The sequence below is a fragment of the Leopardus geoffroyi genome, chromosome A2 (genome assembly GCF_018350155.1).
Source record: "Leopardus geoffroyi isolate Oge1 chromosome A2, O.geoffroyi_Oge1_pat1.0, whole genome shotgun sequence".
Classification (NCBI taxonomy): domain Eukaryota; kingdom Metazoa; phylum Chordata; class Mammalia; order Carnivora; family Felidae; genus Leopardus; species Leopardus geoffroyi.
In genome coordinates this window covers 9,174,583-9,200,745 of record NC_059331.1, presented here as the reverse complement: position 1 = coordinate 9,200,745, position 26,163 = coordinate 9,174,583, and the positions used below count along the sequence as shown (strand labels likewise).

Genomic DNA, 26,163 nt, shown 5'->3' with positions numbered 1-26,163 from the left:
AGCAGCCCTTCCAAGGCTAAATTGGGGCTGGGGCCCACTGCCTGGGAACGAGCTGGCCTCAAAGGAGGGTGTGGAGACGGGGAGCCCCAGTCTGCAGAGGCTGACAGACCACTGCCCCTTCTTGGCACCGCTGTATCACCTGTGCCCCACCGGCCCCCAGACCCAGATGAGCCGGAATAGGAAGCCCCAGTAGGCACACACCACGGGACTAGCGTTTAAAACTTTATTCGATTCAAAACCTTTATCAGAGACACGTTCTGTCCTGGGGTGGGGGTGGCCTCGACCTCCGAAGCAGCTCTGATGTTACCCCCTCCCCAGGCAGGACAAGCCAGGCCTCCTCCTCCCCAGCAAAGGGATGCAGGCCAGAGGCCAAGGCCAGACTAGGGAAGGGATCCTTAGGCCTCCCGAGGTGCTCACCCGAGATGAAAAGGTTGGGCCACTCCAATGGAGGATCAAAGTTTGGGGCTCCAGCTTCCCCTCACCCTGGAAGAAGGCGGGTGGGGGGGGAGGTCTCAGGGGCTCTTTGGGGGAGGGGGAAGCAGGCAGCCGCCTCTCCATCTGGCCGCAGGGAGCTGGGACAGAGGCCAAGAGGGGCCCATCTGTCGCCTCCAGTCCTGCCAGTTTCTTGGAGCAGGCAGGGCTGGGGCGGGGGATCAGGGACAGCTGTCTGGCCTGGGTCTTCTCAGGCCAAGATGGGAATAGGAGCCACTTTGGGAGGGTGGGAAGTTGGTTTTTTTTTTTTTTTAAGGTTTTTGATTTTTTTTCCACTTCTTAAATAAACATGAATATATATATATTTTTTTCTTTTATAAAACTTTTTGGAGCTGGGGGGGTGGGGAGGTGGGGGGGGGGTGGCCTGGCCTCCCTGCATCACTCGTCCTCAAAGTTCTGACTCAGGAGGAAGTTGGCTGCCAAGTTCTCGTTCTTTTCACAAGCGAAGTAGGCCTGGATCACCAGGCTCTCTGGGAAGCCCAGGGCCTTCAACTGTGGGAAGATGGGCAGGTATGAGCAGGGGGTGAGGGCCTGGCCCGCCAGGGAAGTCACCCCTCAGCCAGGCCTCTTACCCTCTCTATAGCTTCCTTCTCCTGTGGCGTCACCTGGATGTAGTTCATCTGCGGAGCCTCCTCACCTATGGCGCCCACCTCACCCTCCACGTCCGAGATGTCTGCCAGCTCCCCGGGGGGCTCGTTCAGCATCTGGATGAACTGCTCCTGGTGCCGACTGATTTGCTGTGTGAGACGGAGAAAACGAGACCGTGACTCCTAGCCCTTGATGCCTTCTTCCCCAGGTCCTTAGCCCTTTTTCATTCATTCAGCATGTATTTAAAGGGTGCCTGTTCTGGCCAAATAGCAACATAATGGTGGATATAGGCCCCATCCTGGTGGAGCTGATGTTCCAGGGTAGGAAGATAGACCATGAACAAGCAAACGAGTGGATAACGATTTACAATGTAAACAGTGGCCCCAGCATTCAGTAGGGTAAACGTTGGGCTAGAAAAAAAACACTGCCTGCCAGGAAAGGGAGGTCTGTGATCTGTAGGATGGGAAGGGAAATTTCCTCCAGATAGAACAATTAAGTGCAAAGGCCTGGAGATAGAAATGTACTTGGCAAATCCCAGAAACAGAAGACCCATGTGGCATGAACAGAGTAAAAGAACAAAAAGGGGACAAAACAAAGATGAGATCGGAGAGGAAGGTGCAGGGACCAGACCTGTGTTCTTCTGCCTTCTAGTATGAGGGGACACCAAAGTGATGGTTAAATAGCGAAAGATGTGATCCATATACTTTTTAAAAACATTAACTCACCCAGGTGTTCTACAACTCTATTTACGTGTGACAACTTTATTTATTTATTTACTTATTTACTTATTTATTTATTTATTTCTGGGAGACAGACACAGAATGTGAGTGGGGGAGGGGCAGAAAGAGAGGCAGACAATCTGAAGCAGGCTCCAGGCTGTGAGCTGTCAGCACAGAGTGTGAGGTGGGGCTCGAACCCACAAACCATGAGATCATGACCTGAGCTGAAGGCGGACGCTTAACCAACTGAGACACCCAGGCGCCCCTGTGTGTGACAGTTTTTAATTTCAAGGTAAAGAGTGCTTTTTTAGGAATCTGGCTCCTGGTGCAGCATGGACCACGGGGCGGTGCAGAAGCCAAGGCCTGGGTGGTGGCTGCCAGGAAACCAGGTGGGAGATGAGGTGGCAGCCACAGAGGCTGAGAGAAGGGCTGGGCTGAGTGAGATGTTCTGGCAAGACAGGTGATGGATGACCCCAGCAAGCCCCCAAGGCCTGAGGCTCAAGCAACCCCAGGCTGGTCCTTGCAGGGAAGGGGAGGCATGAGAAGAGGGTCTGCTCTGAAGTCTTAGACCTCTAGAAAGCACTTTCAGGGGTGCCTGGATTGCTCTCAGTCAGTTAAGCATCTGACTTCCGCTCAGGTCATGATCTCGTGGTTTGTGAGTTCGAGCACCGTGCTGGGCTCTGTGCTGACAGCTCAGCGCCTGGAGCCTGCTTCCGATTCTGTGTCTTCCTCTCTCTCTCCCCCTCCCACCCCTACCCCTGCCCCCAAAATAAACACTAAAGAAAATTTTAGAAGGAACGTAACATTTGGAGGTCCAGATTGGTCACGTCGATTTGGGGGGCATCATTGCCCAAGACGATATGCAGGAAGGACTAAATAAAGACAACAGAGGTGTGCAGCCTGTGCCCTACAACATCTGGGGAAAGTAAAAAGGAGGAGCCAGGACAAGAGACCGAGTGAGAAGTGGAGAAGCAGCAGACGACAGGTCTTAAACTAAGAGAGGGAGGCCTTCACAGAGGATCCAGAAAACCCTGTCACACCCAGGGGCCACTGCGCGTGTGCACAGGAACCTTCGAGGGCTGGATGGAGCCTCGTTGAGCACAGTGGTCCCAGAGCCAACTGGGACACAGTGGTTCTGGGCAGTGCCACGCAACCCAGTGGGCGCTTATGATGCACCAACTGTATGGAAGCCAGACACAAAGGACCCAGAGGCTGGAGGCAGACACACACCACACCAGCTGCCAGACTACTCCAAACTTCTGGCATCTGCCTCCATTAGAGAGGAGGACAACAGCACTTACACCTCACAGGATGTTTGGGAAAATTACATGAAACCAAGCAGAGCATCATACTGCCTGGAGCATCAGGGGCATCAGACCTGCTTTCCAAACAGAGACTCCCACATACCAGGCCAGGCCAGGCTAGCTTTCTGGGGCCATGACACCCGCACGGGGAGTGGAGGTGGTGCCTGCCCTGGCTCCCTCCACCCCCAGGGCCGCACCTGCAAAAGCTGAGGATTCTCCTGGCCCAGCTGCTGGAGCAGGGCGGGCAGTAGTGCTGGGTTCTGCTGAATCACCTGCCGCATGTTCTGGAACTGGGGCTGGTCCCGCAGGAACTCCAGGGGGTTCTCTCCTGCCGGCAGGAGGAAGGTGTGTAGTCAGACGCCATGCTGGACTCCCAGAAGCTCAGGAGCGAGGGAGTCAGATGCCTTGACAGACACCTCACATGCACATCTCCCAACCCGCTCACCTCCTTCCGTGGCTGGCTGCTCCGACACCTGGCTCTCCTGGACAGAACCATGTTCTGGCTCGGGGCTCCCAGGAATTCCCTGTCAGGGGTCCTATTTAGTTCTAATGCGCAGATTGCCCGCTGCCTCCCTCCTGCACGCACGGCCCTGGCAGAGGTCAGGTGAGGCCTCGGCCCTGCCCTCCCCAGGCCCACCCCACCCGCTCATGCCCAAGCTCCTGCAGGAAGCCTTTCCTGGCTGGAACCACAACCCAAAAGCTTCTGAGGTCAGGTTTTGCCTCTCTCACCACCCGTTAAGGTATTTAAGCCCGAGTACTCCCTTGAGGCCTCCCCAGGAGGCAGCAGCCCCACCTCACCGTGAGTAGATACTCCACGGCTCGGTGGGGGTTGTTGTAGCTGGCTCTCAGGGCGGCCACGACCCGCTCCCGCTCATAGCCCATGGACATGATCTCTGTCAGCATCGTCTCATACTCAGAGCCAGTCACTGTGGAAGGAGCAGGAAGGCCTGGGTCACCAAGGAAAGGAAAGGGCAGCTCCCAGGCCCTCCCACACCCACACAAGGCCCAGCTGCTGGCTGGGGCACCCAACTGCTTCTGCCCTGGGGACCACCCACCCACCTAGCGTGGATGCCGCGTCTTCCTCTCGCCCGCTGCTACCTGAAGAGGGAACAGAGCTGCAAATTCAAGAGAGAGAAATCGGACCCTGACTTCCGGTGCTTGCCCTCCCCCAGATATGTGGGAACATGTGTGAGGGCGTTGGAATGTACTGGGAGGACAGGGCCCAAGTTGGGGCTGCTGCTCCCTTGCCTTACCCTGACACAGACTCCGGGGATGTCGTGGGGACTGATTCCTCTGACGGGCTCTTGTCCTCTCTGGCAGTAGGTGAGGGCTGGGACATGCCTGAGGCAGGGGCCGGAGGGAAGGATGTGGAGGACTCCGGGGCAGCAGTGGGTGAGGCCTCTGGGGGTACTGAAGTGCCTGGGCTAGTTTTGGCCTGTGACACCCAGAAAAAGGAGCAGGCATCAATATCCCTATCTAGCCCCAACATCCCATCCTGTCTCTGCCCCGCCCTACTCATAGCTAATCTCTCTGGGGCACACAGGCTCTTTACCAACTCCCCAGCTAATTCACCCACCCCCCACCCCCAACCAGCACACTTCACCCACCTTGGTCACCATGACGACTACAAAGTTCTTCTCGTCGATGCGATAGTCCCTGATGGGGACGTCATCACTCAGGATTTTGCCAGCATAGATGAGCTTCTGTCCGGCCACGGGGAAAGCATCACGACCCTTCTCAGCTTCTATCTTCTCCTTTAGAACCTTCACCTGGAAGGAAGGGCACACTCATTGCAAACCTCAAGATTCTTTCTTTTCTTCTGGGGGCAGGGGGAAGCGGAGGGAAAGACACCACAAGCTTCGATGGCACAGAGGCTAAGCTTCATAGTCAAGAACACCAGATTCGCATTTGTTTGCTCATCCCACCATGCAATGGAGCATTTCCTCAACACTTATGACACTCCGGGCGCTGTTCTAGGTACTGAGCACACAGCAAGGAACAAAACTCATCCGAAGTCCCTGCTTTCGTGGAGATAACGCTAATGTGAGAAGAGGGAAACAAAACAAACGTAACTTCAAAAAATATAAAGTATGCTAAACATAGAAGGAAAAAGAAATAAGATTCTTCATTGCATGCTGATGACAGCTCTCAGTTTTTCCAAAAGCGCCTTACATACATACTATGTATACACATCACTTATAAAACCTCATTGCTGCATAAAACAGGTATCGTTAGCCTTATTCTATATTTGAGGAAACACAGACACAGAGAAAAAATTAAGTAGCTTGCCCAAAGTCAAACCGTTGGGCTAGTCAAAAAATGAGTGCTTCTTCCTCTTCTACAAAAAGTGTACTTCGATGTCTCCTTCATGAGCTAGTTGTGCAAAAAGTACCAAACAGAGTTTAGACACTCCATGTATTTCTTAGGTCCTAAGTCTCTTTTCAACTAAAAATGCAGCATAATGTTTACACCACGGGCTCTCACCTGAGGCAAAACCAAATTTCCATCTCTATTCTGCTATTACCTGCTTTTCTAATGGTGACAAAGTTCTCTAATTCCTAAATTTCCATATCTGTAAAACGTGGTGGATAAGTCAAGAGTGCTCAAACGACAAGCCTGTTTTGCAGATTTAGTTAGATTAACACTAAAACGCTCAGCGGCTGGTAAAGAACAAACCACCAACCAACAAACATAGATCACTGAGAGCCAAATGGTTTATCATTTTCATCGTCACTGCCGTCACTACTTGGAATCTCCTGGTCACTACTCCCAAATTCGGCCACCAACGTCCCCAGGAGACGCCTTCAAAGCTGCGAACTCGGAGCTCCCGTCCGGAAGAGCGTGGCCTGTCCTGGAATCGGAGCCAGCGGCTCCAGCGACCCGCGAGGGCACTGACATTGGAGACGGGGCCTGATGGGTGCCCCGGGGGGTGGGGCCTCGTCCAGAGACCGGCCCACAAACGCCATCAGCACGAGTCGCTGGGGGCTGGGCCGAGAACCAGAGGGAGGCTCGGGAGCCAGGCGAGTAGGGAGGGGTGGGCAGGGCCCTGCCCGCTCCGTCCACCCCGCCCCTTCAGTCGGGAGCCCGTCCTCCCCACCCCCACCCACCCCCGGCACCCGTCGTTCCCGCCCCCGGGCTCCGGTCCAGCTCCCACCGTCTCGTCAGGCTCCATGCGGATTTTGAAGGTCTGCTGCTGCAGCGTTTTGAGTGTGATGGTGACGGCCATGGCAGGGCCCGAGCGACGCGGCGGCCCCGGGATCCTCACACAACATGCAACTCACGCCGCCGCCATCTTAGCGCCCAGCCGCGCCGCGAGCCGACCGCTTCCGGGGCAGGCGGTGCGCGCGCCGACCACCAAAGCACGTGACCTGCGCGCGCCCCCTTAGCCTTGGTAGGCATGCGCAAGAGAGAGCCCTTTGGCCAGGCATGCGCAGACTACAGTCTGCGCCTGGGGTTGGAGCGAGCCGTTTCTCAGTCAGCACGCATAATGTCACGTGGTTTCCTGCGAGTGACGCCATGCCCGTTAGCGGTGACGTCATACAGCCACAAAATGGCTCCGACGACCCCACTTTCGTGCTATGAGTTTGTTGATTACATTGAACAGTTTTTCATGTACTTATGGATATTTATATCTCTTCCATAAAAACTTCATTTTTGTCTTCCAAATGAGTTTTATTCTGGTCTGGCCACCCTCACAGGAACCCTTACTCAGGGCTGGAAAAAACACTCCAAAGGTCACCAACAATTAAATAAAAATTCGAGAAACCACATTTGGCTGCGGAAACAGGAACGACTGGCATTTTGTGACCTCATTCGTTACTGAGGGAGAGTTGGATTTTGGGAATGAACCTACAGTACTAGTTCCTGGGTGCCCCATCTCTATTTTGCTCCTTCCCTGACCACTTTGTCCACCCCAGTATCCCCAGTCTGACCCAATTATTTAAGTAAACTTTCACCTTCCAAGGCCTCCCTACACTGAATACAGAAGGTCTCCACCAACTTTTCCTGGATACATCAATTCTAGAGGCCTCCCAGAGGGGTGGGGCTGGGCCACAGAACACAGTAGGGTAAGCATGGTGAACCATCCAGTGAATACGAACTTGAAGGATTGCTTAGCCTAAGCTGAATATGGTGTTTTGTGGGACTGGTTGGAAGCAAGGTTGGGCTTATCTGCCAGTTACTAGGTGGCCTTCCCATCCTGAATCATTTCCTGCCTCCAAACCTGCTCTTTAGTTTCCAAGCACTCAACCCAAGCGCAGCACCAGATACCTCACGCATTGCTCAACTGTAACAAGGTCCTGCTGTTTTTCTCCTCTACAGCACACCAAGCCTAGATGTTTCCACCACAGGCCAAGCTGTCGAGGACTTCTTGCCTCTCCCCTGCAACAAGGGACATGAGCTCCAGCCTACTCACAGGACTTCAGTGACAGCCTTGTGGTCCCCAACAAGAGATGGGCCTAGGAGAGCCTAAGAGGCCTAGACTTCATTGACCTGTCATCTCTGTACCATCCCCCCCGTGGGACCATCTCTTTCCCTCCAAGAATTTAAAGACCACCAGCAAAGTATTTACCACCCTTGAACCTATATTCATGATTATAAAAGGAATAGCTTTTAACACCAGCTGAGACTTTTACAATGTGGTTAAAGGGCTCCTGGGTGGCTCAGTTGGTTATGCACCCGATGGCTCAGGTCACGATCTTGCAGTTTAGGAGTTCGAGCCCTGCATAGGGCTCTGTGCTGACGGCTGAGCCTGGAACCTGTTTTGGATTCTTTGTCTCCCTCTCTCTCTGTGCTGCCCCACCCCCCTCACTCATGCTCGCTCTCAAAAATAAACATTAAAAAAAAGTTTATGGATGAGTGTCCAATGGATGGCATGAAATGGTGCTAAGGTGTGGGTTCATAGCCCTGCTCTATCTCTTACTAAATTCTGGCACACAGCCTCAAACCGAACTGGTATTAGAAACAAACACCAATTCGGTGCAGAGACTCAACGAGTTCTCATGTGGAGTATCTGTAATGGCACTTAACAATTGCTCTCCTCCGACTGGTTTGGGGTTGTGGGGGTAAACAATAACTCCTATCACCTTATGGGACATTTAATCAACACTTCAGCTGCTGAAAAATGAGCCTTACTCGAGTCCCATCCCCCAGAAGGAAACACAGGAGGAAGACACAAAACTTAATTTAATAGAAATTTTGTTTGTAGTTCTTACATTCTCAGTGTGACCCGAGCTGGAACCCACTGCCCCACCCAGAAGTGGCCCAGTCCTGGGAACAGGGGAGGAAGGGAGGTGGTGGGTAGGGGTCAGAGCTCAGGCCCTAGAAGCCCTGTTCTTCCTCAGTGCTGGGGGCGGGGGGCTGGGGATGCCACCCTCTTCTCCTGCCCCCCTCTGGGATCCAGGAAGGAGAGCAGATGGAGTCTCGGGCCTGGGGCTTCTCCTCCACATTCCCCTGCCCCCTCAGGTTGAAGGGGGACTAAGGGATCCGGGGAGAGAAGGGGACAGAAGAAGGCAAAGATGTCAATCAAGAAAGAGGAGGATCAGGAATAAGGACTAAGGAGAATCAAAGACAAAACACCAGTTTAAAAAAAAAGGGGGGGGGGAACAAAACCAAAATCCACCCCAAATCACAACCTGCCTGGAAAAAATGAAAGTTCTCCAGTCTCATAGAGACATTATTTGGCGCAGCCGGCTCTGCGGCGGGAGCGCTCAGGCCTCAGTCCAGCCCTGGAGGCGGTGGTGTGGCCCCTACAGCTCGTCCTTGGCCTGGCCAGTGGCAGCATCTTCCTCCTCCTCTTCCTCCTTCTCATCCTCGTCCTCCTCATCCTCATCCTTGTCTTCCTCGTCTTCCTTGTCTGCCTCCTCCTCTTCCTTACGCTTCTTATCCTCCTCTTCCTCCTTTAGTCTCTGTTCCTCATCTTGCTTGTCCTTCATCTGCTTTTCCGCCGCCTGTACACATACCACACCCGTACTTCAGGGCCGGGCCCCCACCCACCAGACCTGCCCACCCCCAAGCCCAGGATCAGACCCTGGTCCCACCTTCGTGACACCCCAGGTCTCGTTTCCAAACTCCTCTGCGTACGCCTCGTCGTTGGTGATGAGGAAGTTGTCAAAAATGGTGCCAGACTTGACCTGGGGGGCAGGAGGATGGATGGACGGGTGGTCAGAGGGGACAACACTCCCACCCCCTCTGTTCCCAGGACCACTACACAAGGCCCTTTCTTCATCTGTAAAATGGGGTCTCGGTCCCTTGTTCAAATATTTTTCCAGTACCTTCTACCACCCAGGCACCATTCTAGGCACAGAATATTTGTCAGTGAATAAAACGTCAACCTGGTCTCTCTAAAATTAATTTTCTTCCTTTGATTTTTTTCTAAAAGTCACATTTATCTGTTTGTTTATATTCTTTCAGCAAACTCTACTCCTGACGTGGAGCTTGAACTCATGCCCCCAAGTATCAAGAGTCGCATGCTCTACCAACCGAGCCAACCAAGCGTTGGTGAAACTAATTTTCTAATGGGGTAATCCAATTAACTTCTAGTCGTTGAGGACAGTTGAACAAGCTCCTTTGCATAAAGGGACTGAAAATGGTAGCTGGCACATAAATAAGCAAAACCTCAAAGAGAGTGCTATGAGCGCTCCATAAGACAGACCACGAAATTCTTCAGAAAAAGCACTACTTTTAGATCAGACCAGCTCGGGGTTGAATCTACTGTCCCTTTCCTCCTGGGTGACCCTGAACCTGTGAAGTGCTCCAGATATCCCCTCGGTCTCACCTGCCAGAGATCTAAGCCCAGGACAGCAAAGTTTTCATAGGCGTAGATGTTGCTATCAGGGGAGTACTCAGGGTTGTCGATCTCTGGGTGGATCCAAGTGCCCTTGTAATCTGGGTTGTCGATTTGCCGGGGCTTCCACTCGCCCTGCAGGAGGGGAAGGTAACCAGTGGGTGAGTGGGGTCAGCATACTCCCCACTGTGCGTCCCCCCAACCCCGCTCAGAGCCCCACCTTGTACTCAGGGTTCTGAATCACTGGTGGTTCCCACTCTCCGTCCATCTCTTCATCCCAGTCCTCTGGCTTTTTAGCATCAGGGTCAGGAATGTGCTCGGGTTTGTCCCAGTCCTGAAGGTACACAGAGAGGTCAGTCAACCCAGCTGTCCTCTACACCCTCCATGTAGGGAGAACCTGCCCAAACACCAACCTCAGGCTTGGAGTCTGTGGGGTCATCAATCTTGGCCCGCTCGTCCCAGTCTTCAGGCTTCGCAGCATCAGGATCCTTTATCTTCTTGGGAGGCAAGAAGTCCCAATCATCCTCCAAGGAGCCTGACTCCACCTGGCTGTTGTCGATCTTCACCTCATAGGTGTTATCCGGACGCACAATCAGCGTATACAGGTGTGTGAATTCATCATCCTGAAGAGAGTGGGAGATGAGTGGCCCCGCCCACCAGGCTGGCCTCTGACACTCCCCTATCCGCCTTTTGTCACCACCCCCAGTCACACCTTGCAACGAATGTCCTTGTTGATCAGCACGTTCTTGCCCTTGTAGTTGAAGATGACATGAACCTTCTTGGTGCCAGGGCCACAGATATCCGGGCCTACGTGAAGAGTTGGTCCAGTTAGAGCAAGAGGATGCCCACCGTAGCAAAGCTCCCCGCCCCCCCTTTACAAAGCAAGACTTGGTTCTTAAATACAGATCTGCAAAGGGTCACAACACAGGAATCAGCCTCTGACTGGCTCTAAGGGGCCGTAGGTGGAAACTTTCAAAAAGGAAATAACCAACCAACCAGAGCTCTAGAATTTGATACAGCTAATATCAGGAAATAACTACATAAAACACCACAAATTAACAGTTTTACACCAACAAATAACAATGCAATCCTCTCGTTTCCCCTCCCAAGGCAAGCCTCAACTACATAAATACAGTCCATATCCTCAAAGCTACCTGTCACCAGCTTTAAGGGTCCCTGACATTTAAGTCTCCCTGTAACTAATCAGAGGTCAGCACCAGGGCGGGGCCCCTCACCAAACATGATGTTGTATTCAGAGTCTCCATGCATGTCCGTCTGGTCCAAGCCCTCTGGAAATAGCTTCACGTAGCCGCCCCCACAGTCGATGTTCTGCTCGTGTTTTACTGTGAACTGCACCACCAGCGTCTGGCCCTTGTTGCTAAAGGGCTCAAATCTGGCCGACAAGGCATAAAAGCGGGCATCCTGGCTTGTCTGCAGCCCTAGCGAGAGACCAGAGTGAGGTCATGGCTCAGCCCCAACCTCCATAGACCCGAAGTATTGGCCGTACAAACCACTGCCCCTTCCTCCTCCCCTGCCCCGCTCATGGGGATCCCAAGCTATGTCTGTCGTGTGCAAGAGCTTCCTCCAGGAAGTCCCCCTGAATCCGATCACCGCCCCCCCCAACTCCGCCAGGCTCTTACCTTTATCCTTTTCCTGGTCACCGTAGAACTTGCCGGAACTCAGAACAAATTTACCAAAATCTGACTTGTGTTTGGATTCAATCCAGCGGTCGGTCCACCCGTCTAGAGGATCAAAGGGGCAGGCTCAGTGCGGCCGTACTGACCCACTCCACCCCCACCGACTATCTGCCAGTAGCCTCAAACTGCTGCGGATTGGAAAAGGGATAACCCCCGACTGCCCCCGCCCCAACCTCTAATTTGACACCTTGGATGGCTTAAAGGATCCTCCGCCAAACCCTAACTCACGCCGCGAGAGTCCGCTGCACCCTCGACGCTCCCCAAGGGACACACAACGGAGGATCGCCTGCGGCTTTAGTCCCCGGAGGCCACCGTATTGACCCTCTAAGCAGTAATTACAAGCGACAACGCAGATCTAGGCTGGGGGACCGCTTTCGTCGTCGCGGCGGCCTCGAGGCGGGACCAGGCCTTACCTCCGTCCAGAAACTGCTCCTTGAAGTAGACGGTGGGCTCGGCGGCGGCCAGGCCGAGGAGGCCGAGCAGCAGCGGCACGGGTAGCAGCATGGCGGGCCGAGGGGGCGGCGGCGCGCGGGCCCTTTAAACCTCTCCTCCGGCGGCGACTCTGCAGTAGGGACGGACGCTGCCGCCGGCCGCGCGTTTTTATACCCTACTGTCTCTCAAACCAACCTGGCCCGGCCTCTTGTCCCGCCCTCCGCACCTTATGATTGGTCAGTGGTCACGGCCCTGACTTTCCATTGGGTCCTTGTCGTCTGAGCAGGTTAGTATGTGCCTCGGAACGCAGGGTTCCCAGATGGCCGATTTCTATTGGCCATACAACTGGCCAATGAAGGACGACCACGCGTTGTGGGGGCCGCCCACCGATGTGGTGGGGGCCTCGAGCCCCTCTGGCCAGGTCATGTGACCAGACTTCGACCCAACCCCGCCCTACCCCGCGCGCTTAGCTCCCGATCTGGGAGTTTAAAGAACGCGCGCGAGTGCCGCTGTCACTGCTCAGGACCAGGGTCCTGCCCCAGCTCGCCTTCTCTCGTCCCCTCCGCGGGTAAGGGTGGGCAAGGTTTTCCCAGCCACTTTCTACCCTGCAGTTGGGGAACCCCTACTCGCTCTCGCTCGCCCCCGCCCCGGGCCACGGTGGGGCAGAGGGCGCCTGAGCTCAGAGGCCGAGTCCTTGGGTCTTCACTTCATCCCGGTGCCACAGCCTTGCAGGCCAGAGAGTAAAATGTTAGCTCTCTCCTGTCAGGCCCCTAGTGCCCTGGCCGCCTGTCAGACTGCTGCTGTGTGACCGGGACAAGTCACTTAGCATCTGAAGACACAGGAACCCCTAAGAGGCTAGGAGGAGAAACTTTGGCTAGGTGCCGCCCTACAAAACCGCTTTCAGTGCTGTTAGGGTTGTCCTGGGACAGAGGGAAGGAAGCCCAGAAGGCTCCAAGATGTGACTATAGGCTGTGGTTCCCAGAGTGGGGTAGGGTTGTTCCTCTAATTGCGGCCTCTCCTTTACCCCTCCCTCAGCCAGTAAAGGGGTCGCTGCCTGTGGTCTCCCACAAACGGCCTGCCTTTTGCAATTAAACGGCTAAAGAAGAGAGGCTGGGGGGTTCCGTTGGGGAGGAAAAAAAGAGACAGATGGTGGGGAAGATAAAGTCCAAGGGAGATGGGCAGGACCCCTGAGTCTAGAGTCTTCTGAAGCCAAAGGCACGTGACTGACAGTGACAGACACCATTTCCCTGCCCGCAAGCTGCAGGAAGCAGGAAGGAGGACTGGGGTTTTCCCAAACCCTGAGCAAACAGGCTCTGGACCTGGGAACGTGGGCTTGGAAGGGGGAATCCTGGCAAAAGCGGGGAGGGGGTGGGGGGTGCTTCGGGGATAGTGGTGGGAACTCAGAAAAGGGAGGAATAAGGAGTCTTGGAGAAGTTGGGGTTCTGCCCCAGGCAGTATCCAGTATCAGCCAACCTGAACCCCCCCCAATCCCTGGTCATGAGGAGCCCCAATCTGGGGTGGCCACTGCAGGCCTGCCACTGACCCTCCAGCCTTCCCTCCCTTCCGCCATATGTCATGCACACATGAGCTTGGTGCTTGCTGCTCGAATGTGGACACTCTGACAGTCTTATTCACTTTACCATCACCCAGTGTCTCTTGCGGCACCTGGCACCTGGCAGGCTTAAAATCTACTCGCTATGTGACAGAAAGAAGGAAAGACTCTTGGGGGAATTCAATAAACAAAACAGGAAGAAAGTGCTTTGCAGCTAAAAAGGGACTTTGAGGGACACATCCCGAATTTTTATCAGGAGCTTATCGTAGGGTCAGGATTGGGTGATGTTGCGTAAACCCATCTTCCCGGCTCAAATAGTAATCGTGATGGTTAAATGAGTAAAGGTGTTCTGCTTAGAATCGTACTTGTCACATGCTCCACACAGTTGACTCTTAGCAAGTACGTGTATATGTGTGGGTAGTATTTTCACGTAAATAACCTGCGTTTATAGCATCTCTATCCAGGCAAGGAAACAGGCACAGAAAGATTAAGCGATTTGGGTGAGTGGCATAAATGGGATTAGAATCTACTTACACTGCCTACTATAATCTCCACTGGCCACATGTGACTGTTGACCATTTGAAATGTAGCTTGTCCCAACTGAGATGTGCCATAACCGTAAAAGCACTCATCAGATTCTGGAGACTTAGTATGGAAAGAGCATGTGAAGTATTTCATTAGTAATTTTATAGTAAGTATGGAAATCATCATTTGGACCTGGCAAGTTTGGTAAATTCTTCCGGTTAATTTCATCCATTTTGTTTTTGACATTGCTACTAGAAAGCTTAAAATTAGATTTGTGTCCCGCATTCTATCTCTATAGGCCAGAACTGGTTTCAAGTATGCATTATTGCCCTGACATTGATCTTCTCCGAGCATTCAGGGATCGGGGGTGGGATCGGAGGTGTTTATAGTTTCTGGCACCATATCTAGCAACTGTTTGTTGCTAGAGACCTACCACCCTCTTGAGCCTCCATTTTCACATTTGTGAAATGGCGATGATATCAATATCTGTATCAAAGTTTTTGGGAAAATGAAAAAACACACCTGAAGCACTTAGCACTGGGCAGAGCACACAGGGATGTCCATGTAGGTTAGCTGCTACCTTGACTGTAACTATTGTTAGTTGACTCCCTCTCCCCTTTGTATATAGGGAGAGTCCCTACCTAGTCTCCCTTTAAAAACTTAAAAGTAAGGGCGCCTGAGTGTCTTAGGTAAGTGTCTGACTCTTGATATTGGCTCAGGTCATAATCTCACAGTTTGTGGGAATGAGCCCAGCCAGGATCTGCGCTGACAGTGTGGAGCCTGCTTGGGATTCTCTCTCCCTCTCTCTCCCCCCCCCCTCCCCCACTATTTGTTTTCTCTCTCTTAAAAATAAACACTAAAAATTAAGGGGGGGGACCTTAAAAGTAGTTGACCAGGGAATGACTGTCCCTGAAGCCCACCACCTACAGCCCTCCCACAGGCCAATACAGAAAGGCAGAGGGCTCCTGGGCACAGAGAGACAGAAGTCCAAGGTCACACCGCCTGCTGGAGGTGGGGCTGGGTGACACTTAAAACAACTCTGTGATTCTGTCCTTGAGGTTTGCAATTTGGCCTCTCTAGTCCACCAGACACCACTATTCCAGCTAGGGTGGAGGTGGGCACGGTGTCCCTCCCACCCCCTAAGATTCCATCGCCACACTGAAGATGGCGGCATTCTGAGCCCGGCACAAGGTCCGCCACGCTCAAGATGGCGACACACACGCCCGGCGCCGGTTCCGGTTCCGGTGGTTCAGGCTACGGCGGGATACGCCGAGCACGCTGGGCACAGCCATGGCGGACGGCCCGGTGGCGGAGGTGCTGCTGAGGCAGCTGGCGGCGGCCGATGGCGGCCTGGACAGCGCGGAGCTGGCGGCTAAGCTGGGCGTGGAGCACCAGGCAGTGGTGGGCGCCGTGAAGAGCCTGCAGGCGCTGGGAGAGGTAAGTCGGGCCCGTGATGCCTGGCCTTCTCGCTTTTGTACCTGTAGTCCTCTTGCCTGGAAGGCACTGCTTCTTGAGGAGTCCTTCAGGAGTCCATCCTGGGGTGCGCGGGCAGGGAGTCGGAAACAAGTGAGAGCCCGGGAGCGCTGACGTTCCGTTCGCAGTAAATGTCCATTGAGAGAGAGTTGGCGGGGGCGAGGGGCACGATGGTGGACCAGGAAGAGGCGGTCCCTGCCCTGACGGAGATTGCGATCTAATGAGCGAGACCCTCAGGTGACCTGCAGAGTGATGGAGGAAGCACAGGCAACCCAGAGGTGACAGCTGGCCCAGCCTGGGGAGTCAAAGAGAACGTCCTGGAGGAGGTGGCAGCCGAGTCGGGCCTCTGCACTGAGGAGGAAAGCTTCAGGATCAATGGTGGGAACGGGAAACAGGCGTAGAAAGGCATTAGTAGAGCCAAAATTTACAAGGCCTCGTAGGTCTTTATCTCATGGGGGTACTGGGGGAGCTGGAACCAGTCAGATGTATGTGCTGTCTGCATCACTTTGGGGAAGGATTGGCAGGGGCAGGACTGGTGGTGAGGGGAGGAAGGCAGAGGCTGGCACATCCCCAGGGTAGAGGGCATGGTGTCTGGCTGTAGGGAGGAGGGTGGAAGGGAGAGGGGATTCCTGGCAAGGCAGGGGGAGCATGGATGAAGCCCAGCCTTTTTGACTTGGACAAGTGAAAGGTGATAGAGCCATAAGAGGAGATTCCGAGAGGCCTGTAGGCCCCCCAGGAGGCTGGATCCTCAAGGCTAGGAATCAGAAAATATAACTGGGGTATGTATTCATTGAGCTCATATCCTGTGCCCCACTTTGGTCTCAGCTTCATTTATCATCTGATAGTCCTTGCCATAGCCGGAGGATGATAGCACTGTTACGCCCGCTTTGCAGATGTGACAGTTTCTGAGCACTGGTCAGTACCTTGATCAGCGTCATGAGAAGGGACAAGCAAACCTGGATTTGAAATTAAGCATTCAGGGGAGCCTGGGTGGCTCAGTCGAACATCTGACTTCGGCACAGGTCACAATCTCCTGGTTCACGAGTTTGAGCTCCACATCTGCCTCTGTGCTTACAGCTCAGGGCTTGGACCCTGCTTCGGATTCCGTGTCTCCCTCTCTCTCTCTGCCCCTCCCCAGCTCATGCTATGTCTCTCTCTCTCAAAAATGAATGAACGTTAAGAAAATTTTTAAAAGACAAAGAAATTGAGTGTTCAGGCTGCAGATCCTGAGGTTATCAGTGCAGGAAAGGTATCTTGTGGGGTGACAGTACCTTGTTTGATGTGGAATTGACTTGTGCTGGTCACAGAAGGTTAAATAGTGGCTATTTGATGTGGTTCAGTCTAACAGCAGAGATGGTAATAACAATGATAGGAACAGTGGTTAGAATTTATGCAGTATTTGCTGCTTACTGAATCCGTTACTTGTCAAGAAAACTTCCTGTGGTAGAGCCCATCACACCCTTCTCTTGTGGATAAGAAAACTTGCTCAGGGAAGTTTAACAACTTTCCCAAGTTCACACAGGGAGTGAGGAGCAGAGCTGGGAATTAGAATGAAAAGGGAGCTAAGCCCTATGGGCCCCAGCCGGCCTTGCCCCTCTTTATACGACCTGGACCCATCCTTACCTTGGAGCTTTGGGTCCCTGTGTGTAATGTGGACACGGGGGCCCTTCTCTGACACTCCGGACGCTGAGATGTGAACACGTCAAATGTGGAGACAAGTCAATTCACCTGGGACCTTAAAAATCTTTCTTGGGGGGCGCCTGGGTGGCGCAGTCGGTTAAGCGTCCGACTTCAGCCCGGTCACGATCTCGCGGTCCGTGAATTCGAGCCCCGCGTCGGGCTCTGGGCTGATGGCTCGGAGCCTGGAGCCTGGAGCCTGTTTCCGATTCTGTGTCTCCCTCTCTCTCTGCCCCTCCCCCGTTCATGCTCTGTCCCTCTCTGTCCCAAAAATAAATAAACGTTGAAAAAAAAATTTAAAAAAAAAAATCTTGGATTCGAAAGCAATCGAATTTATTTTTTTGCTAGGTACCATTCTTAGTACTTTACCTCACTCTGGGAGGTGTGAGCCATCTCTCATTATCTGCATGTTACAGAAGGGAAACTGAGGCTCAGCAAGGGGCAGTCACTCAGCTGGGAAGTGGTGCAGCTTGGATGTGAGTCAGGCTTCGGGCACTCTGCCAGCCCAGTGCTGTGGTGAGGGCGTGCCTGGCTCTGAACCCTGTCTCTGTGCGTGCCCCCTCCCCCATTTCCCTGCAGATCATTGAGGCTGAGCTACGTTCCACCAAGCGCTGGGAGCTTACCGCTGAGGGCGAGGAGATAGCCCGGGAGGGCAGCCATGAGGCCCGGGTGTTTCGCAGCATCCCCCCGGAGGGCCTGGCCCAGAGCGAACTTATGGTAAGGGCCTAGGGACAAGGCCCAGGGAGGTGACGGGGTCAGGTGGCCCCATGCTCCACTTACTGTGGCCTTACTCCCCCAGCGACTGCCCAGCGGCAAGGTGGGCTTCAGCAAGGCCATGTCCAACAAGTGGATCCGTGTGGATAAGAGTGCAGCTGAAGGGCCCCGTGTGTTCCGAGTGGTGAGTCCCTGCGTACAGGCGGGCAGGTGTGCACATGGGCACCTGGCCCTCACAGTGCCTCACACCTGTCATCATCACGGCAGGTGGACAGCGTGGAGGACGAGGTGCAGCGGCGGCTCCAACTGGTCCAGGGTGGGCAGGCTGAGAAGCTGGGTGAGAAGGAAAGGAGTGAGCTCAGGAAGAGGAAACTGCTGACCGAAGTGTGAGTGGGTGCCCCCTTTCCATCAGCCATCACCTGTGTGGTCCTGGAGGAATGGGGGGAGGGAGCCGTCCTGCCCACGCTGGGGCAGTGCTGTCAGTGTCCTCCAAGCTGTGTTTTACCCTATGGTTGTCAAGCACTCATGCCAGGTTCATGCTGCCTCAGGGCCTTTGCTCATGCCACGAGTTCTGCCGAGAACTGTCTCCTCTTAAGCCAAGCTTGCGCATCACACCTGTGCCTGTGTGTCACCTTAAAGAGGCCATCCTGACACCGATCTCTCCCTTTGAGTTCCGTAAAAGCTGCTCGCTTATACTTTCCATTCTGGGTGCCATGTTTATTTCCTTTACGGCTCTGATTTCAGTGCTTGAAACTGATTGAATGCTGGGACCTGCACAGGCTGGGTGCTCTGCTCTCACAGGGCTGATGTCCCCTTTGAGCAGGTACCAAGTGGCATAGTGGTTATGAGAACACAGACTGGAGGAGGGCTGCCCAATCCAGGTCCGGGCTCCTGGCACTTACTGGTTGGATGACCTTTGCCAAGGCATTCGATCTTTCTGGGCCTCAGGTTCCCCATCTGTAAAATGACCTCTTTTCACAAAGTAGTGGGATGATTGCAGTGGAAGAGAAGAGAGCCTGGCACGGGATAAACCCTTGAGACTTGACCTATTATTCTTACTCAGCTGGGTGCTTAAGTACCTTGAACAGGTCCTGGCACATGGTAGATTCTCGTTAAGTGCTTGTTGAATGAATAAGTGAATGGGCACAGCCATGTAGGTGTGGGCCAAATAAGAGAATTTCCGGTGACGATAAATGTTGGGAAGAAAATAAAGTAGAGCGACTGAGTGGGGAGTGTTGGGGTCAGCCTCAGATAGGGGTTCAAGGGAAGCCTCTGGAAAGAGGTGACAGTGGGCAACCCCTCCTCTCCTCTGGCCTCAGGACCCTGAAGACCTACTGGGTGAGCAAAGGCAGTGCCTTCACTACCAGCATCTCCAAACAGGAGACAGAGCTGAGCCCAGAGATGATCTCCAGGTAGGGAGTGGCCCCAGGGACTGGGGTAGGTCGGGGAGGGAGGGCAGCCCTCACCAGGCCCCTGTGCCCTGCATCCTCTGACAGCGGCTCCTGGCGGGACCGGCCCTTCAAGCCGTACAATTTCTTGGCCCATGGCGTCCTCCCAGATAGCGGCCACCTGCACCCTCTGCTCAAGGTCCGCACGCAGTTCCGGCAGATCTTCCTGGAGATGGGGTGAGCACAGGGCCGGGGCTGGGGCCGGCCCAGCCACAGGGCGCAGGCCAGACGGTCAGGCTTCGTCTCCCTCCAGGTTCACGGAGATGCCGACCGACAACTTCATCGAGAGCTCCTTCTGGAACTTTGATGCACTTTTCCAGCCCCAGCAGCACCCAGCACGTGACCAACACGACACCTTCTTCCTTCGAGGTAGGTGGGGTGGGCGCCACCATCAGAGGCGCCAGGCCCCGGGCAGAACTTTTTGGAGTGGCATTCTTACTTTACGGAATAAACTCCATCCTCGCTGTGGCCCACCGGGCCACTGTGAGCTGGGCCCGTTGACCTCTGTGACTTCCTCCCACGTCCTGTCCTGCCCACTTCGTGGCCCTGGCCCGTGCTGCCAGGCAGCTCTCGGCCAAGGACCATCTTCTCCCAGATCTTCGAGGTGGGCTGCAGCATCAGACCTCTGCTAACGTGTCACCTCATAGAGGCCACCTTGACATGCCTTTGTCCCCCCTAAGGTCAAAACATCCCTCGTCCCTAGTCTCTAAGCTTGGTTCCCATTTTTTTCTTTTTTTTTTTTTTTTTTTAACGTTTTTTTTTTTTTATTTATTTTTGAGACAGAGAGAGACAGAGCATGAAGGGGGGAGGGGCAGAGAGAGAAGGAGACACAGAATCGGAAGCAGGCTCCAGGCCCTGAGCCATCAGCCCAGAGCCCGACGCGGGGCTCGAACTCACAGACCGTGAGATCATGACCTGAGCCGAAGTCGGACGCTTAACCGACTACGCCACCCAGGCGCCCCACCATTTTTTTCTTTTTTTCGCAGTGCTTAGTACTGTCTGAAATTGAATGACTTTCCACAGTGATTGTCATCGTCCCGCACAGGAAGGCAGGGGAGACCACTGAGTTGGGTGCCTGTTACCCGGCCAGGAGCAACAGTGGCATTGCTGTCATAGTTACCATGGCCCCCAAAACTTATTAAGTACTCACCATACGCCAGCCGCTGTTCTAATTCTCCTGCCAATTGTAGGAAGTACCGCTGTTAGCTCTCTTACATAAATGAGGAAAGTGGGGTTCAGAGAAGGAACATCGCCTGCCAGGGTCACACGGCTTATAAGCGGTGAAGCTGGGATTTGATGTCAGGCTTTTCAGGTGCACCAAAATGATGTTTCTGGAAAGGGATCTTAAGAATTTGTATATTCACACAACAAGTGATTGTTCGGCCTCTCCTGTGTGCCAGGATCTTTATTAAACACCTGGGTTACCGCAGGGCGCCTGGGTGGCTCAGTCGGTTGAGCGTCCGACTTCGGTTCAGGTCATGATCTCGCGGTCTGTGACATCAAGCACAGTGTCGGGCTCTGTGCTGATGGCTCAGAGCCTGGAGCCTGTTTCAGATTCTGCGTCTCCCTCTCTCTCTGACCCTCCCCTGTTCGTGCTCTCTCTCCGTCTCAAAAATAAATAAATGTTAAAAAAATTTTTCCATAAACACCTGGGTTACAGCTGTGAATGAAACCAGTTCTCGCCCTGGTGAGACTTGCATCCTGGTAGGACAGATGTATGTCAGATCCCGAGTCCTATGTAAATGCAGTCACGCAAGATGCAGTAAACACGGTGGAACCTGGCATGGAGGGGAAGGAGCTGTCAATTTAAAATCAGGCCTTTGTTTAAGTAAAGGCCAAAGGACATAAGGGAGAGAACCATATCTGGGAAGGAAAGATCCAGGAGAGAATGGCCAGTGCAAAGGCCCTGAGGCTGGAATGTGCCTGGTATGCTGACGTATCAGCTGGGAGGCCCTGTGACTGGAGGGAGTGATCAGTTAGGAAGGAATGGGAGGTGACAGGACCGCATCACCAGAGAGCGAGCTTCGTCATCTCCCCCCACCCCCCCAGGGAGACGGAGGGTTCTGGGCAGAGGAGGGATGTGACTGACTCGGATGTTCGCCAGCACCCTCTGGCCGCCGTGGGTGGCGAGGGTGGGAGCTGCACGTGTTGCTGTCTGTCCTCTGTGCAGTGGCTGTTTGAGAAATGCTCCTTGACTGACCAGGTGATGCTCTGTCCTGCCCAGATCCAGCCGAGGCCCTGCAGCTTCCAATGGACTACGTCCATCGGGTCAAGCGGACCCACTCTCAGGGTGGCTACGGCTCACAGGGGTGAGGCAGGCCCAGGGCTTCGGGGTGTCGGGATGGGGGAAGAAGGTCGGGGACCTGAAGGCCACAACGTGGACTTGCCATTTGTCCTCCCGAAGGTACAAGTACAACTGGAAGCTGGAAGAGGCCCGGAAAAACCTGCTGCGCACGCACACCACGTCGGCCAGTGCCCGCGCCCTCTACCGCCTGGCCCAGAAGGTGCAGCTCAGCCTGGGCAGTGGGGGAGGCTGGGGGCTGTCCTACCGACCTTCTGACCTACTCCCGGGCCTGGCCTGCCTGTCGCCCCCAGAAGCCCTTCACACCGGCCAAGTACTTCTCCATCGATCGTGTGTTCCGAAACGAGACCCTAGATGCCACACACCTGGCCGAGTTCCACCAGATCGAGGGTGTGGTGGCTGACCACGGCCTCACCCTAGGCCACCTCATGGGTGTCCTGCGGGAGTTCTTCACGAAGCTGGGTAGGCAGGCGGGGCCACAGTGGGCGGTGTTAGTGGGGCCGAGGATGCCATGGCCGCCGGGCTCATCTTCCACTCCTCTGTTCCCCTGCTTCCCCTGCCCAGGTATTACCCAGCTACGCTTCAAGCCGGCCTACAACCCCTACACGGAGCCCAGCATGGAGGTGTTCAGCTACCACCAAGGTCAGGGTGGAACCTGGTCCTGGGAGGGGGAGGGATGTCTCAGGCTGCCTACGCTCAGCCCGGGTCCCTTTCACTGCCAAGCCCGCTCCCAAGCTCACTGCCAGACCCAGCATCATCCACACGATCTGCCCTGTCCTTCTCCTGCTTCTACAGGCCTGAGGAAGTGGGTGGAAGTCGGGAATTCTGGGATCTTCCGCCCTGAGATGCTGCTGCCCATGGGACTCCCCGAAAACGTGTCAGTCATTGCTTGGGGCCTCTCCCTGGAGCGGTGAGTGCCCAAACCACTCAGGGTGTCTGACTTGACGGGCCCGGGGGCCTGCAGACCTCCAGCACCGTCCATCTGTTCACTCACTCGATAAGCCTTTAGTGAGCATCTGCTGTATGCTTGGTCCTGTGCTAGGAGGATGACAGCACACATCCTTGCCTCTGTGAAGTTAGGGTCGTAGTGCAGTGAAAAGGATGATAATTAGTAAGATACATAAGTAAATCGAACAGGTAAAGTCTGGAGTGTGTCTGAGGCCAGTAAGTGCTGTAGGGAAAATGCAGCAGGGAGGACTAAGGAGACAAGGTTGTCAGGGAAGGCTTCGAGGAAGAGGCGGTATCTGAGCAAAGACTGGAGGTGAATGGAGTAAGCCAGGGGAATACCGGGAAGGGTGTTCAGTCAGCAGGAACAGGCAGTGCAAAGGCCCTGAGGCAGGAATGTGCGTGCTGTGTTTGGAGAACACTGAGAAGGTCGCGGTGGCTGGAGGGAGAGAGTCAGTAGAGTGAGATGAGATGAGGGTGGGAAAGGGGCAGGACACAGGACACGTCAGGGCCTGGTGAGCCCTGGGAGCAACTCGAGCTTTTATTTGAAGGAGATGGGAACCATCGGAGAGGGTCTGATCAGAGGAGAGCGTGACCTGACGTGGTGTTAAAACTGTTTCCTCCCCTCCCCACCCAAAGCCCAACAATGATCAAATACGGCATCAACAACATCCGGGAGCTGGTGGGCCACAAGGTGAACCTGCAGATGGTGTATGACAGCCCCCTGTGCCGCCTAGACGCTGAGCCGGGGCCCCCACGGACACAGGGCACCGCATGACGTGGACCGCCCTGGGATAGCCCGCCTTCCCTGAGCCCCTGCCGTCCAGCCCCTTTGCATCCCTGCCAGTGACCCTCTCGTATTTATGAGGCCTCTGTGAGGCCATCCCCCCGTCCCTGGTAGCTCCTCTTTCCCCATCTGCCCCACGGTCCCAGGGGTGGGGGGTGGGGGGCAGGTAGCAGGTATGATCTATGAAGGTGGGCCCTAGGGAGCCCTGCAGGCCAGCTGCTGGCTAATAAAGTGGGCATTTGTCCTCATATGGTGCCTTTCCTTAGGGATGGAGGAGCGTGAGGAGTCCTTGGTGTGAGGGGTGGTGGGCTGGGGATCCTGGAACCTCAGGAGCCCCTGGCTTGCCTGAGCCTGCTCCATCCCCCTGGGGAGAACTGGCTCCATCAAGCATTTACCCATCACCTGGTGGTGCCAGGCTGTCCTCTAGGTGAATGGAACAGAAGCCCCCCGCCCCGGGCGAGGGGCATTTGGGAGGGGAAGGTCGAGGCAGGTGCCAAGATTCCCCCTGGGAGCCCAGCATGGTGGGGTGACAGGGGCAACTTTAAAACACCGCTCCCTCCCCTCCTCTTTTTTTTAAAGAGCAGTTTCTGGCGCACAGCAAAATTGTGCAGAAAGTACGGAAACCTCCCCGTGTACCTTCTGCCCCCACGCGTGCCCAGCCTCCCTTCTGTCAACATCTTCGCAGCCAGAGGGGTGCATTTGTTACAATGAATGAGCTACACACTCACCCACGGTTGGTTCGTGGTTTACATCGTGGTTCGTGCTCGGTGTTGTACGTTCTCTGGGTTTGGACAACGTAAGATGATGTGTTTCCATCGCTACGGTATCATGCAGAGTATTTTCACTGCCCTAAAAGTCTTGTGCTCCGCCTGTTCATCCCTCCATCCTCCCCCTAAAAAGCTGCTCTTTTTAGGTTAGGAAAACAATTCTCATAAGGGGCACCTGGGTGGCTCAGTGGGTTAAGCGTCTGACTTCAGCTCAGGTCATGATCTCACGGTTCGTGAGTTCGAGCCCCATGTCGGGCTCTGCTGACAGCTCAGAGCCTGGAGCCTGCTTCGGATTCCGTTGTCGCTCTCTCTCTCTGTCCCTGCCCTGTTCGAGCTGTCTCTCTCTCAAAAATAAGCGAACATTAAAAAAAATTCTCGTAAGGATTTCACGGGGGCTCGGAATAGGGAGATGAGTAGGACAGAGCTTCGTGAGCCCACATTGAACGGTGAGTGGGATCTCTGTTTCTGTGCAGATGTTTTAAAGCAAATCTCAGCCTCCACATTGCTCACCCCCACATCTTCAGGGTCAGTGCACTTTGGAAATGTGAACAGTTGTATAACCATGAAGCCGTCGTTAAACCCAAACAGTTGGCAGCTGAGGCCGTGGGCTTCTCCAGTCCCAGGGCCTGTGGGCACCAATCTCCCAAGGGCTACTTGGTCGATTTTTTTTCCTTTATTTCAAATTAATTCACTCATACGGAAAAATACTCATTCATGCAACAAATGTGCACCTCCTGAGTCCCAGCAACGTCCTGAGCTGAAGACCGCAAAGCTGATTCAGGTCCCTGCCGTTGGGAGCTGGCGTGGGGGAAGGGAACACAGGAGGCATAAACAGATAAATGCAGAAATGGAGGGAGAGGTGAGGCCACAGAAAAGTGAAGGTGGGTGGGGAAGGTGAAGCATATATAATGTTAAAATTAAGCCTAACGGGCGCCTGGGTGGCTCAGACGGTTGAGCGTCCGACTTCGGCTCAGGTCATGATCTTGCAGTCGGTGAGTTCGAGCCCCGCGCCAGGCTCTGTGCTGACAGCTCAGAGCCTGGAGCCTGCTTCGGAATCTGTGTCCCCCTCTCTCTCCGCCCCACCCCTGCTTGTGCTCTCACTTTTTCAAAAATGAATAAACATAAAAAAAAAAAAAAAGCCTAACACCATCTGCCCAGGTTGGATTAAATCGGCACATTGTATTTGTTTTGGGTCTTTCACATTTTAGATCCCTGTGCCTAGTGGTTTGAAGAGCCTGTGGGCTTGTCCTATCTCCTTTAGCCAGCACCTTGCTGAGATTGCTCCCTCCTAAATTTGGTGTTTCTCATTCTCCTGTGTTTTTAAGCTTTTGCTATTGTATATATTATTTTCACAAAACATGGTTGGACTTTGCTTGTCTTCAGAAGTTACACAGACGCTGCACCATTAAAAAAAAAATTCCAGCAAATTGCGCGTTGCTTTTGTTCCTGGTCAGTGTGTACGTGTTTGTGTGTGCATGCTTAACAGTAAATCTTTGAGATTTTTCTCAGATAATCCTCAAATCTTCAAATCTGGTGCTGCAGGAAGCTACATTTTGCTTACATTGTGGCTCTGCCACAAGATACTAACGTTAGCTGCTTTGTATTAAACTCCTATTGTGTTCCGTATGTTTTTCTCTGAATCCCTTACAGTAGTCTGACGTTTTAGATTTTATTGCCTCAGTTACAAGCAAAGATGGATTTTGAGATTGAGTGGCAGTTTTATGCCCCACCCCCCGCCCCCTCCAGCCCCTCTTGCTGGTAAGAGAGCCCAGATTCAAGCCACGTTCTCCAGAATGTAGGTGTCAAGATGTGTGCCGGTCCTTGTGTGGCAGGAGACAGAGCCCTGCGCAGGATCCCTGCTGCCTCTCCTACCTGGACAGTATGCCAGGTGTTTCAGAGAGCAGGTCCACCTTACCAGTGAACTGGAGCAAAATCCTAACCCCTTGCTTCGGCTCCC

The 26,163-nt window shown here is 54.0% G+C and overlaps 3 protein-coding genes across 6 annotated transcripts; 1 reads left to right on the top strand and 2 right to left on the bottom strand.

The window, feature by feature from the left end:
• Window positions 1–209: 209 nt before the first annotated feature.
• RAD23A (RAD23 homolog A, nucleotide excision repair protein) lies at window positions 210–6,463 on the bottom strand. Its single transcript, XM_045492116.1, has 9 exons — window positions 6,258–6,463; window positions 4,711–4,872; window positions 4,357–4,538; window positions 4,163–4,218; window positions 3,902–4,029; window positions 3,549–3,627; window positions 3,301–3,431; window positions 1,065–1,229; window positions 210–984 (listed from the first exon to the last, which is right to left on the bottom strand). Exons 1-9 carry the CDS (start codon window positions 6,327–6,329, stop codon window positions 871–873), a joined length of 1,089 nt encoding a protein of 362 aa, XP_045348072.1. The 5' UTR covers window positions 6,330–6,463; the 3' UTR covers window positions 210–870.
• Window positions 6,464–8,269: 1,806 nt separating this feature from the next.
• Window positions 8,270–12,305, bottom strand: CALR (calreticulin). Of its 2 annotated transcripts, XM_045492112.1 has the most exons (9): window positions 11,998–12,305; window positions 11,528–11,629; window positions 11,123–11,326; window positions 10,600–10,694; window positions 10,301–10,510; window positions 10,108–10,221; window positions 9,879–10,022; window positions 9,142–9,234; window positions 8,270–9,051 (listed from the first exon to the last, which is right to left on the bottom strand). In XM_045492112.1, exons 1-9 carry the CDS (start codon window positions 12,086–12,088, stop codon window positions 8,851–8,853), a joined length of 1,254 nt encoding a protein of 417 aa, XP_045348068.1. In that variant the 5' UTR covers window positions 12,089–12,305; the 3' UTR covers window positions 8,270–8,850. The 2 variants fall into 2 exon arrangements, with proteins under 2 accessions (XP_045348068.1, XP_045348069.1); XM_045492113.1 differs by lacking the exon at window positions 11,123–11,326 and having other exon boundaries at window positions 11,998–12,166.
• A 184-nt stretch (window positions 12,306–12,489) lies between these two features.
• Window positions 12,490–25,633, top strand: FARSA (phenylalanyl-tRNA synthetase subunit alpha). 3 transcript variants are annotated; one of them, XM_045492110.1, is made up of 14 exons: window positions 12,502–12,584; window positions 15,174–15,530; window positions 17,823–17,960; window positions 18,043–18,141; window positions 18,225–18,343; window positions 19,277–19,369; window positions 19,454–19,582; window positions 19,659–19,774; window positions 21,630–21,714; window positions 21,810–21,909; window positions 22,001–22,169; window positions 22,272–22,349; window positions 22,503–22,617; window positions 23,292–25,633. In XM_045492110.1, the coding sequence occupies exons 2-14, from the start codon at window positions 15,384–15,386 to the stop codon at window positions 23,428–23,430; spliced, it is 1,527 nt and encodes a 508-aa protein (XP_045348066.1). In that variant the 5' UTR covers window positions 12,502–12,584; window positions 15,174–15,383; the 3' UTR covers window positions 23,431–25,633. The 3 variants fall into 3 exon arrangements, with proteins under 3 accessions (XP_045348065.1, XP_045348066.1, XP_045348064.1); XM_045492109.1 differs by having other exon boundaries at window positions 12,490–15,530; XM_045492108.1 differs by lacking the exon at window positions 12,502–12,584 and having other exon boundaries at window positions 14,907–15,530; window positions 21,609–21,714.
• The last annotated feature ends 530 nt before the right edge of the window (window positions 25,634–26,163 follow it).